General features: G+C 41.6%; 1 protein-coding gene across 1 annotated transcript in view; it reads left to right on the top strand.

Moving 5' to 3' along the window:
* Window positions 1–8,815: 8,815 nt before the first annotated feature.
* DNAH11 (dynein axonemal heavy chain 11) overlaps window positions 8,816–12,496 on the top strand; it is a 319,948-nt gene continuing 316,267 nt past the window's right edge. The window contains exons 1-2 of the mRNA XM_082693790.1: window positions 8,816–9,374; window positions 11,208–11,351. Of these exons, the coding sequence (XP_082549916.1) occupies window positions 9,036–9,374; window positions 11,208–11,351 (483 nt within the window). The 5' untranslated portion in view covers window positions 8,816–9,035. The remainder of the gene's footprint in view (window positions 9,375–11,207; window positions 11,352–12,496) is intronic.

Here is a 12,496-nt window from a genome sequence, read left to right as displayed (position 1 = left end):
TTGCTGGGAGCCAGCCCCTCCCCCTGGGGTCTATCTTCCCGTTGCTTTGGATTCACTTCTCTGCCGGTCCTACCTTTCAAAAAGTGGTTGTTTTTCTGTTTCCTGAATTGCTGTTCTTCTTCTCTTCGATCTGCCAATGGATTTGCAGGTGTTTGCAATCGTTAGATAAGCTATCTAGCTGATCTCCTGCTAGCTGATGTAGTCTCAGCCTGCTACTTCTCTGTCATCTTGACTCCTCCCCTGCCCTTCCTTTTTTATGTAGGAGTCAAAGTCATGATGTAAGTTCAGAAGGATGTGCAGTGCTACTCTATCAGTTGGTCCTGAAAGCCACGTTTTGTGTGTCTTATTCTGCCAGCTTCCTGTAGTGCAAGTCTGCTAACAATGAGTTCTCTTGGTTTTTATCAGAGAAAGTTTTTTTTTATTTCTTCTTCATTTTAGAAAGATATTGTTACCAGCTATAGAATTCTGATTTAACTCTTTTTTCTCCCATGTCCTTTAAAGCTGTCACTCCACTGTCTTATGGCCTGAAAATTAATCTGTTGTTCTTTCCTTTACACCACTTTTGTTTTTTCCCCTTCTGGTTGCCTCTGAGATTTCTCTTTTTATCTTTTGTTTAAAACAGTTTGAATAGAATATGTCTATATGTATATGTGGGATTTTGTTTGTTTCATTTTGCTTGCTTGGTATCTATCCTGCTTGGTGTTCTCTGAGTTCCCTACCACTATGGTTGGAAGTATTCATTAGTTCTGAAAAATAAGTCTCAGCCATGATTTAAAATGTATTTATTTGATCTTATTCTCTCTGAGATTCCAGCCACATGTTTGAGACTGTTTGGTAATGGCCCACAGCTTTTGGATGATCTATCCTGTTTTTGTAGGAGTTGAGATTTATTTATTTGAGATAGAGACAGCATGCACATGCATGAGAGTAAGAGGGGAAGAGGGAGAGAATCCTTAAGCAGACTCCAGCTGAGTGTGAGGCGTAACGTGGGGCTCGATCGCAGGATCCTGAGATCATGACCTGCACCAAAATCTAGAGCTGGGTGCTTAATCGGCTAAGCCACCCAGGGGCCCAGTGCTCCTTTCTATACTCTTTTCTCTTCGTATCTCATTTTGGGTAATTTATATTAACCTGATTCACTTCAGGTTCACCGATGCTTTGCTCGGATGTGTTGAGTCTTCTGATGCACTTACAAGCCTTCTTCGTCTCTGTTATGGAATGTGTGATTGACCTAGTTTGAGATTTATTGTTGCTATGGTTACACTTAGGGCACCCCAAGTTTCAAATTCTTATAACATTAGTTTGTTTTTAGAGTGGAGCTGATTTGCCAGAAAGTATTTTTTAGTGTCTTGTTCACCTTTAGGTCTTTCTACCACATTCTGTTCAATAGAAGAGTCACTAAATCTAGTCTAACCTTCAAGAAAGGGGGAATTAGGTTACATCTTTTAGACAGAGGGATGTTAATTGATCAGTTAATTAGTTAATTAATTGTGGGGTCCACAGAGAGCACTTATTTATTTACTTATTTATTCCATTTATAAAAATCAAAATGTAATTCATGTATAACACTGGGTAAGTTTTAAGTGTATGATGATTTATATATTTATATATAATTATGTATTTGTATATGATAATATGATTTTCTTTTGGGGGAGGAGCCTGGTGGAAACTCCAGAAGAGAAGAAACAGAAGAGACAGAAGAGAAGGGTTCAGGTGGGGTTTTACTCCCATTCCCCAGGCCTGATCTGCAAAGGAACTTCTCTCAGGGCTCTCACCAAATTTCTTTAGTAAGAATTCTGCTATGTCCATGGAAGAAAGCCAATGAGTGGGTGGGTACACGTTCTCCTTGTATTTGTGGCCCCAGCTGTCTCTATATCTCTAAAAAGACCACACACATTATTAATAGTAATTTGTGAAATAAATTGTTTCTCTTTTTTTAAAGATTTATTTATTTTAGAGAAGAGAGAGTGCATACACATGTGTGTGACTGGAGGGAGGGGCAGAGGGAGAGAATCTCAAGAAGACTCCTTGCTGAGCATGGAGCCCAATGTGGGGCTCTATCTTATGACCCATGAGATCTTGATCTGAGCCAAAATTACATGTTGGATGGTCAATTGACTGAGCCATCAGGCCTCTCAGCTAAGTGTTTTCTTACCAATGTCTAGAGGTATCACCTCTAAGTAATCAAGGGCTCAAGACCCATCTCTTCAAAGTCTTCAGAGTCCTTCAGATTGCTTTGCCATCTGCAATCTCAGATCTCTGATGAATGCAAGTGAAGTTGTGATTTTGCAGATTTCTCAACATATTTTGTTATTGTAATAATGGGGGGAGCAAAGCTCTTCTCAAATTTCTATATCAATAGCAGAAGCTGAAAACATACTTCCATCACACATTCATAGACTGCCATATGCTTGAAGTATTTCAAGCTATTGTAGCTTTTATTTTTATTAGGGCTCAAATTTAAGGTGGTGGAAGCCTCTTTAAGGTGGCTCCTAAATGTTTTTTTCACAGTCTCCTACGTATTTGATAGCTTTTCTGATTTTTGCATGTTCCAAGACCACCCTGTACTTTTTCTGCCTCTCAGCTGGAATCAGCCATTTCTCAAAGTTTCTCTGTTTGTATGAGAGGAAAATGGTGTTTAGAAACCAACATCTAAGCACTAGGGGTGCTCATTGCAAAGGGTTACTTCTTGTTTCAGACTCTTAAGCGAGCAAATATTTATTAAAGACAAAGGAGATCATTACTATAATTGAAACTTTAATTTCAAAATCAGATGTAAAGGATTTTTACTTAATCTCATCTATCTTATATCTGTTTCTCTTTTTCACTGGTTTCCAAGGACACCAGCACAATCATTCATTTGCTTAAAGTGCATGTTGCCTAGATCTTTCTCCTCAAGAATAGGGAACCCATTGCCCCCTCTGCTGGAAATATTTCCTGTTGAGGCATCATGCTGAGACTTTCCCCAGGAATTGTCCTCAGCCAGAGGATGATGACTTGGCCAAGATTATGTCTCTTCTACCAGTGCAATATGGAGCTACAATGGTTTAGTACTCTTGCCTCAATTTGGAACATATTTAAAGGGCCATCACAGTTTAAGAGTCCCCCAAGGTGGTGGGCCCTGGGTGGCTCTGTTGGTTAAGTGTCTGCCTTCAGCTTAAGTCATGATCTCAGGGTCCTGGGATCGAGCCCTGTGTTGGGCTCCCTGCTCAGTGGGGAGTCTGCATCTCCCTCTGCCACTCCCTGCCTCCACTCATGTGCTCTCTCTCACACACACAAATAAATAAAATCTTAAAAAAAAAAAAAAGTATCCCTATAGGGGATAACTGGGTGGCTCAGTTGTTTAAGTGTCCAACTCAGTTTTGGCTTAGACTCATGGGAATGAGCTGCACATTGTGTTCTGCATTCATCAGGGAGTTTGCTTCACTCCCTCTCTCTAATCCCCCACTCCCTGTTCTCTCTCTCTTTCAAATAAATAAATAAATCTTTAAAAAAGAAAAAAAGAGCTCCCCATGGGATCAACTGAAGCTTCTCTTGCAACTGTCTGACAGTTCAACTCCTCCTTCTGCCCAGTCCTTCACAGGTATTTTTTTTTTTCCCTGACCACACTTCCTGATAAATGATCTGCATGCAAATTCTAGAGTCTTAGAATCTTTTTACCTAAGAATCAAATCTGTGATAGCTTTGTACTCACAATGCATAGTCATTTTTACAATAATATTACCCACAATATTATTAGCAACAATACTTACAGAAAAAAACTTAAAATTATTTGTTTATATCATTTTTATTTTGTGTACTTCTTTTGTTCTTAGACTTTATCTTTTCAGGAATTCACTAATTACCTTTTTGAAATCACTTGAAATAATTCTTTTCTGTGTGTTTATACCAATAACTCAATATATAGGTGAGTTCTTTTGGTTCATTATGTTTTTTACTTTTAGAGGTTTAAATTTAAACTTATATTTTAATTATGTAAAATAATTACATGGTTCCTATCAACTATAGAAAATGATGTATATTTTCAGGAATCAAACTTCTCTCCTTTTTTCCCCACGCTTTCTCATGTGTAAATATTTTAAAAGCTTTTGGCTTATTCTTCCATTGTGATAATTATATTTTCACATAAATGGATACTGTGGGGAGGGTATGGGTACACCATCTCCACTTCATAGATGAATGGTAGCAAAATATATACATTTTTCTTTCCCTTTTATTTTTCACTTGAAAATGAATCTTGGAGGGGCACCTGGGTAGTATAGTTGGTGAAGCCTCTCACTCTTGATTTTAGCTCATGTTATGATCTCAGGATTGTGAGACCAAGCCCTGTGTTGGGCTCCATGCAGAGCGGAGAGTCTGCTTGAGATTCTCTCTCTCCCTATCCCTTTGTCCTTCCCACTCATGTTCTTTCTCTCTCAAATAAATCTTAAAAAAAAAAAAAAAAAAAGAACGAAAATATGTCTTGGGGACCATTCCACAGAAGCTTATAGAAGTATCCTCCTCCTTTTTGTCACTGCCTATTCCTCCATTATTTGGGTGTTCTGTACTTTATTTAACCACTCAACTATTCCTGGGCGTTTAGGGAGTTTCTAGTCTTTTCTACTTAAAAATGTAGTGCTGTGATGACCCAGCCTTCTGTACAGATTCCCAGAGGAAAGACTGCTGAGTCAAAGAACAAATGCATAGGTAATTTTTCTAGAAATTGACTAATTCACTGGGATTGTATCATTTTGAATTCCCAGCAGTGATGTGAGTGCCTGTTTCCCCACTCATACCAAGAGTATGTCATTCTTAAAGCTAGTAATTTAAAAAAATAGTATTGTCTATGGTTTGAATTTGTATTTTTCTTTTGCAAGGGAAGTTGAGTATCTTTTCATATGCTTAAGGATCATTTGTGTGAATGAATGTGACTCAGCATACCATGTTCATATACTAGCAAGCAAGCTGGAAAGACAAAAGAAATGGAGGGTTGGCAGATTCTTTTTAAGAACATGACATATGAGTTGTACCTCATAACTTTCACTTCCCGTTAGTTACAAAAGAAACTAGGGAATGAAATTTCCAGTTGGGTGACCATCAGTTCCATTAATTCCTGGAATGGGGAAAGTGTTCTATTGCCTGAAGGAATAAAGGGTGAGTGGACAGGGCTGGGGACAGTTAGCAGTTTCTACCACACCATCTCATTTTAAGAAAAAAACAGCCATCACCATTGCTATACAAGGTTTGGTCATATGTTTTCTTTTTCTTTATTTTGTTTTAATTTTTTTTCTTTTTAGAGAGGGAGAAGGTGTGGGGTAGAAGGTCAGAGGAAGAGAGAGAACCTTAAGCAGGCTCCATGCCCAATGTGGAGCCCCATGTGGGAATGCCATGGGGCTCAATCTCATAACATTGAAATCATGACCTGATCTGAAATCAAGAGTCAGACACAACCAACTGAGCCACTCAGGTGCCCCAACATGTTTCTTCTTTACCCTCGTCTCCTATTATTTTCCTTCTTACTGGTCTTGCTGTTTCTCCAAAAACCACGCATCATCTCCATGGGTCTATTTGCTTTTCCATCTACCTGCAATAGTCTTCTCCCAGAATCCATGGCTCACTTCTTCACTTAAATTTCTGCTCAAAAGTGAGGCTTTCTTGAGCATTGATACTGATTAGTATTGTCCTTCCCAACTCTTCACTCTCCTTTGCTTTTCTTCTTAGAACCTGTCATTATCTGACGTAATAAGCATATTTCACTTTTGCTTGTTCAGTTTCTCATGTCTTGTACTCCTCAACCAATGAAAAACTCTTTGTAATGCTCCAGTGCATCAGGTACTGGCCTAAGTGTTCATGATTTCTCTATACTTAAACTGAGTTAGTTCTCAGGACAACTCTCTCATTGACTATTGCCATGCTATTGCTACATAACAGATCTACCACAATTATAAGGCATAAAACAATGATCATTTATTATTGTTCCTGTATCTGTAGGTTGACTGAGGGTAGATTGATATAGAGCAGGTTTAGCGGGACTTGCCTCTGAGCTCAAGTTGGGTCCAGGTTGGTTCCTTTCAGCAGAGAACTAGCTGGGGATGTACTGCCCATGACAATGGCAGGGGCATAAAAGGCCAGGCCCCACCATACAGACACATTTCAAGCCTTTGTGTCATGTCGGCTAACATCCCATTGACCAAAGAAAGTCATATGGCCCAATACAACTTGAAAGGAACAGGAAAGGATACTCACTCATGAAGGCAGGGGAAGGGAATATTTACTGAAAAAATTATCAAATCTGCCATTTTATTATTCCTGTTTTAGATGTTGAAAGTGAGACCCCTAGAAGGTAAGTAGCTGTCAAGGTCACATACTCAGGACTGGTAGAAGTGAAGGCATGCCCAGTTGGTATCGTTCTCCTCTTGCCAATATTACTCTAGTTTATACCAGTGATATGAGCAAGAACTTAGTCTATTGTATTTTTCAGCACCTAGAACAGTGTTTAGCACTTAGAAGGCTTTCAGTAAATATTTGTGGTGCAAATAAATGAATTCAGCACAGTACATAGCCCTTGATTGGTTGGTACTTGATAAATGCTGGCTATTGTTTTTTTTTTTTTTTAAGATTTTTATTTATTTATTTATTTGACAGAGAGAGATCACAAGTAGGCAGAGAGGCAGGCAGAGAGAGAGAGAGGAGGAAGCAGACTCCCTGCTGAGCAGAGAGCCCGATGCGGGACTCGATCCCAGGACCCTGAGATCATGACCTGAGCCGAAGGCAGCTGCTTAACCCACTGAGCCACCCAGGTGCCCAATGCTGGCTATTGTTAAGAAAAATTATTAAAAACTTGAGAAAAAGGTCAAGGAAAAGCAGCCTGTCTTTTCCATGTCACGTTGGAACATCATTTAACCAAGAGATTACTTAATTATCTAGGGAAATGTACCTCTTTTGATTAATTTTTTCTTAAGATTTATTCGTTTATTGAGGGGTGGGGACAGAGGGAGAGAGAGAGAGAGAATCTTAAGCAGACTCTGTGGAATCCAGTGGGGCTTGCTCTCAGGACCCTGTTATCATATACTCGTTATTTACTACTGATCTGAACTCTATGAAGTTATATTTTTATTTATCGATTTTTGTTCATTAAAGATTTAAGTTATTTCTAAAATCAAATTATTTTTAAGAAGACCTCCAAACAAAAGTTAATGTTACAGTGTTCTGAAGGACATTAAGGAATATTGTATGTATCCTAGTAATCTATTCTAACAGTCTTCCTCCACGGACAAGAAATCTTTTTCTCTTATTCCCTGTGGAACAACTTCACCATTTTCTTTCCTTAATAATGAGTTGAATATATGTTTGCAATGTCTTCATTCTATATTTTGAGTTATGTATTTAACTTTTTGAAAATTTTACTTTAATCTTAACATTATCTAGTTTTGTTTTTTTCCCCTGAATCTGAAAGTGGGTGCTCACTATTTTTTTATTATTCATTTATTTATTTATTTGACAGAGAGAGACAGGGAGAGAGGGAACACAACCAGGGGGAGTGGGAGCGGGAAAAACAGGCTCCCGGCTGAGCAGGGAGCTCTGTGCGGGGCTCCATCCCAGGACTCTGGGATCATGACATGAGTTGAAGGCAGAGGCTTAACATCCAAGCCACCCAGGCACCCCAGGTTTTTACTTTTAAGTCTACTCTTATTTACAGAATTTCTATTTATCTAGGGTAAGGGATGCAAAGCTGGAATGGAGTGGAGGTGAGAGGAGAGATGAAGAAGCCATAGGTGTTTTCCGGGATTCCCAGACTTGCACCCTAGCCACTGGAGGATTGCTGTGGCCCATACCCAGAGCGCTTGACGGTCTGAAGTTGTTATAAAGGCTTTCCAGGAGCCTGTATTAATTCAAGAATCTGATCATGTCACTAGAAAAGCTTACAGATTGTCATCAGACTCATTGAGGGCAACACTCCTTCAGAGCTACTATGACAGAATTGGGGTTTGAAGTCTTTATTTTGATGTGAACAAGTAAAGGGGACCCATTAAAAAAGTTTAGTTCGAGGAACCGTCCTCAAAATTCTGGCTTCTTCAGTCATCAGAATTTCCTTAATAGTCTCAATAGATGTCATTTATTGATGAATACTGAAATCCCATTGCAATATTGTGGAGACTCTTCTTTAATCTGGAACTTTTCTCCCCAGAACTTTTACTCTGGGATTGCGTAATAACTCCAAGTACTTGCTTTGCAGTGTACAAAGAGCGCTATGCATTTTCTTATTGGGCGTATTAACATTCTAGTAAGTGGCCAGTGAGGATCAGATTCATGACTTCTAATACCTAGCTCTTGTATTTCCACAACTAGGAAAGTTGATTGCTGGGTTAGCTCTTTCCTGGTAATATTGGGACAACCTCCAGCAAGGGGAATAAAAGCCTGCAGCGCGGGGCCTGAATTCCTGTTCCACTTTCCCCTCTTTAAGCAGCTACTGTGTGACTCAGTTTCCTTGCCCACTGAACAAACTGACCAGTCGGAGCCCTGACTTGTTAAGGATTATATGAAATAATCAAGGTGAAGGATTTAGTATGGAGCTCGGCACGAGACGGCATTGCTTAAACCATGATCAATCAGTGCTGGGCTTTTACTTTCGCTGGCTAGGAGCTACCCCAAACATCCCGCAGGCCCAGCTGCGAGAGCGCAGAAGCGGCGGCCCACCCAGCGTCTCGGAACCGTGGCCCTCGCTCCCGCCGAGTTCAGAGCCCAGAGCCCGAAGGCCCCACCCCCGGCGCTGACTCCGCCCCCAGAGGCTGGGGCGGGGACGCCGTCTCCCGGGAAACGGGACGCGCAGCTCAACTCCAGCCCGCGCCTCCGCGGGCAGAACTCGCCCCGCGAGCAACACCCTCCAGCCAAGTAGCCCCAGGTGGGGGCGAGGGACACGCTGCTTGCAATCTCCCGAGGAGGTGGGCGCCTCTCGCGACGCGTGTGGGAGGAGAGAGGAGTCCTCGCCCAACCCCAGGCTGGGCAGGGGCGAGCGCCGGGAGCCGACCGGTCCCGCATCCTCTCGGACGCGCGGGATGGCAGCCCGGGAGGCGCGCGGCTTCCCAGAAGGCCCGGCCCTTCGCCTAACCCCGGGCGTTGACCTGGAGGTGGCGGGCCTGATAGACCTGGAGGAGGAAGAGGAGGATGAGGAGGCGGCGGCCGCCAGAAGAGCGCTGAGTTTCGCCCGAGACTCGCGGGTGCGCTTTCTCGGCAGCTGCCTGGAGCTGATGCTGGCGCTCCCGGCGGAGAAGTGGAGCCAGTATTTGGAGAGCGAGGACCACCGGCAGGTGCTGGGGGAGTTTCTGGAGAGCCCTAGTCCCACCGGCCTTGTGTTCAGCGTCGCCGCCGCGGGGCGGCTCGCGGTCTCCCGGGAGGTAAGGGACGACGGGCAGAGGGACCCGGTCTCGCCGTCGGCTCTGCATAGAGGGGACGGGCCAGTCGCGCCTCCTTGGGTTCCCGTGGAGCACGCACTCGGGCGCTTTAAAAAACTTTCTTTCGGGGGACGCCTGGGTGGCTCAGTTGGTTAAGCAGCTGCCTTCGGCTCAGGTCATGATCCCAGCGTCCTGGGATCGAGTCCCACATCGGGCTCCTTGCTCCGCAGGGAGCCTGCTTCTCCCTCTGACTCTGTCTTCCACTCTGTCTGCCTGTGTTCGCTCTCACTCTCTCTCTCTTACAAATAAATAAATAAAATCTTTAAAAAAAAAAAAAAAAAAAAAAAAAAACTTTCTTTCGGGCGCCTGGGTGGGTCAGTGGGTTAAGCCGCTGCCTTCGGCTCAGGTCATGATCTCAGGGTCCTGGGATCGAGTCCCACATCGGGCTCTCTGCTCAGCAGGGAGTCTGCTTCCTTCTCTCTCTCTCTGCCTTCCTCTCTGCCTACTTGTGATCTCTCTCGGTCAAATAAATAAATAAAATCTTAAAAAAAAAAACTTTCTTTCGAGCTCTTGCTATGGATTCTGCACCCCCCCCCCCCACACGTGCACCCACTCTGCAGTTAAGCATTAAGCAGCTGTAGTTTAGTTTTCTGGAAGGTCGGCTTGTTGGACCCACCGGGAAAAGCTGTCTGGGCCTTAGGCGAAAGGTGGGTTCTTGGTTCCGCATAGCTACCGTTTCAGTCGCTCTTAAGTCTGGGGACCTGTCTTTAAAAAATGTTTCGCAGAGCCTGAATGATTTGTCCTGTGCTCAGTCTGACTGCTTGTCAAGTTTCATCTCCAGTAAAATACTTCGTCCTTAAAAAAGGAGTGCCCGCGCAATCAGCGCTCACATGGTATTTACCAATCGTGGCGGGGGACAGTCCCTTCTTTCTTTCCAACTTTCCCCCTTTTTCTTTCCTTTTTAAAATTAAAAAATTACTGCTCCACTTGAAGAGCTTGAAGATTAAGGTATCACAGCGTGCATTTTTTTTTAAGTGGGAAAAGTTTGGAACAAGATTTACAGTCTTCAGTGTTGTACAGTGCCTCAGTGGAATGCTGTAGAAGTGTTTTTTGTTGCTGTTGTTGTTCTATTTTTGTTTTGTTTTTGTTACCATCAGTAAAGGTGGTCACTTTAATAGTTGGGAAATGGAATCCCAGTGGAGAAAGAGACTAACAGGAGTTTGCCTTAGCATTTTGAGTGTTGAAATTTTTTGTTCTACTTTCACAGTTATAAATAATTAAAAATGTGTCAAACAAGGAGGTAGGACACTTAACTCCAGTATTCCCCAAGTTAAATGACAATATCTGAAGAAATAACTCAATAGTTGGGGAAATGATAGAATATCTTCATTAAACATTTTATCTTGAGAATAGAAGTAAATATTAACTTCCTGTGCCTGGTCTTCATTTCAGTTTGGCTTATTTCCAAACAACAACAAAAAGATTATAAAAAGGAATAAACCTTTGCTGAGATAGAAAACTTCTAAATTTTCATTATATTTGTTTTTAATTAGGAGATGTTATGGGATGTAATGATCTTGGCTAAATGGCTTGCCCTTTAAAGGTGATATTTCCACACCAATAATGCCATAAAATTAGCATTATAAAAGAACAAAAGTGTATACATTTTGTAGAAAGGGGGAAGAGCAGAGGAACTACTTTATGTATAAAGATAGGCTAGATGCCAGGTTTTTTCTTTTTCTAGCAATCCAGCTTCAAGTAAGATACAGCAAATCCTGTTTGTTAATGTGGAAACTGTACTGTGAACTTAAACTAATCATCTTGCTCTTGTTTCAGATTCCAAGAGATGCAAAACATAAACTTGTCTATATTGCCAAGAAGATTACCAAAAATATTGCAGTACATGGTTTTTCTCAAACGGTTCTATTTGGAGAGTTAACTGCCTTACCATTTGGACATGTAACTTCTTTCCTAGATGAGGTACTGGGCTATCTTTAATATCTGAATCTTTAATTCATCTCTGTGACGCTTGGAATTATTCAGAAAAACTCTGGCTATTAAAAAAAATGTAGAAGCCAGTCATCTTTTTAGCGAGATAGTTGGAATATGATAACAGACTCTTTCTGAAATGAGATGATACTGGTGCTAATATTCAACGGACAGTAATTTGTAGGATTATCCTTTTTGTTTCTAAATAATGGAAGTAAAAAGCAGCTTAAATTGAATAGCCTTTTGTAATTAGCTCTAGTTTTAAATTCCACATTGAATGAAGACAAACTGACTCTTTGTAAATGAGTATTACAAGTTTTTCAGATTTCCCTTAGTTTCTGTGTCTCTCAGGTTAAAGGGGAAAAGGCAATGGAAACAAAGTTTTTAAAATGATTGCTTTAAATGATTGCTTAAAATGATTGCTTTCTCTCCCCTTAGAGAAGAGCTCTCTAAACCCAGGTTACTTAAACTTTTAAGGTAGGATGTTTTAATGTAGAGTTTTTTTAAGGTTGTTTTTTTTTTTTTAAGATTTTTCAAGGTTTTTAAAGTGGGGTTTAATGTGGGATCTGGGGGATTTTATTAAAGGCAGTCAGCTCTAGGAGGTCTGGGGGGGAGTGCCGATCTTCTTCCTGTCTAACCTTATACTTTTGGTGGTTGTTCAAAGACCAGCTTTGAGGAAAGATGTACCAAATGACCAGGTTCTCTAGAACTAGAGTAGTGGTTCTTAAACTTTGCTGAACATTAAAATCACCTGGGGAACTTTCTAATCTACCCTTGCCCTGTCACTCCTAATACCAATAAATGAGAATGGAGTCGGAGCCTGGTGGGAATTGAAGATCCCCAGGTGATTCTAATGTGCCCAAACTTCGGGAAACACTAGATCATATATCAGAGCTCCATGATCAGTTCAGACCTGCCAAGGCCGATGCTTAAGGTAGGAATAATTACTGGCATATGTATCAGGGTTTGCCAGGTTCCCTGTAGCATGCCTCTTCTGCTTCCCGAGCGTTGCTCTCTTGGGACCATCCAAGGTCTCACTCCCAACTTCGGTATCCTGCCTCGGTTTCCTGCCTCAGTTTCCCTCTCCTCCTATTGAATTGACTTGCTTTTTGATGATTTCAGGGAGATGCTAAGAG

This window comes from Mustela nivalis, assembly GCF_964662115.1.
Source record: "Mustela nivalis genome assembly, chromosome: 12".
NCBI classification, from domain to species: Eukaryota; Metazoa; Chordata; class Mammalia; order Carnivora; family Mustelidae; genus Mustela; species Mustela nivalis.
Note: the sequence above shows the minus strand (reverse complement) of the source record. Positions and strands in the feature narration are given on the sequence as shown.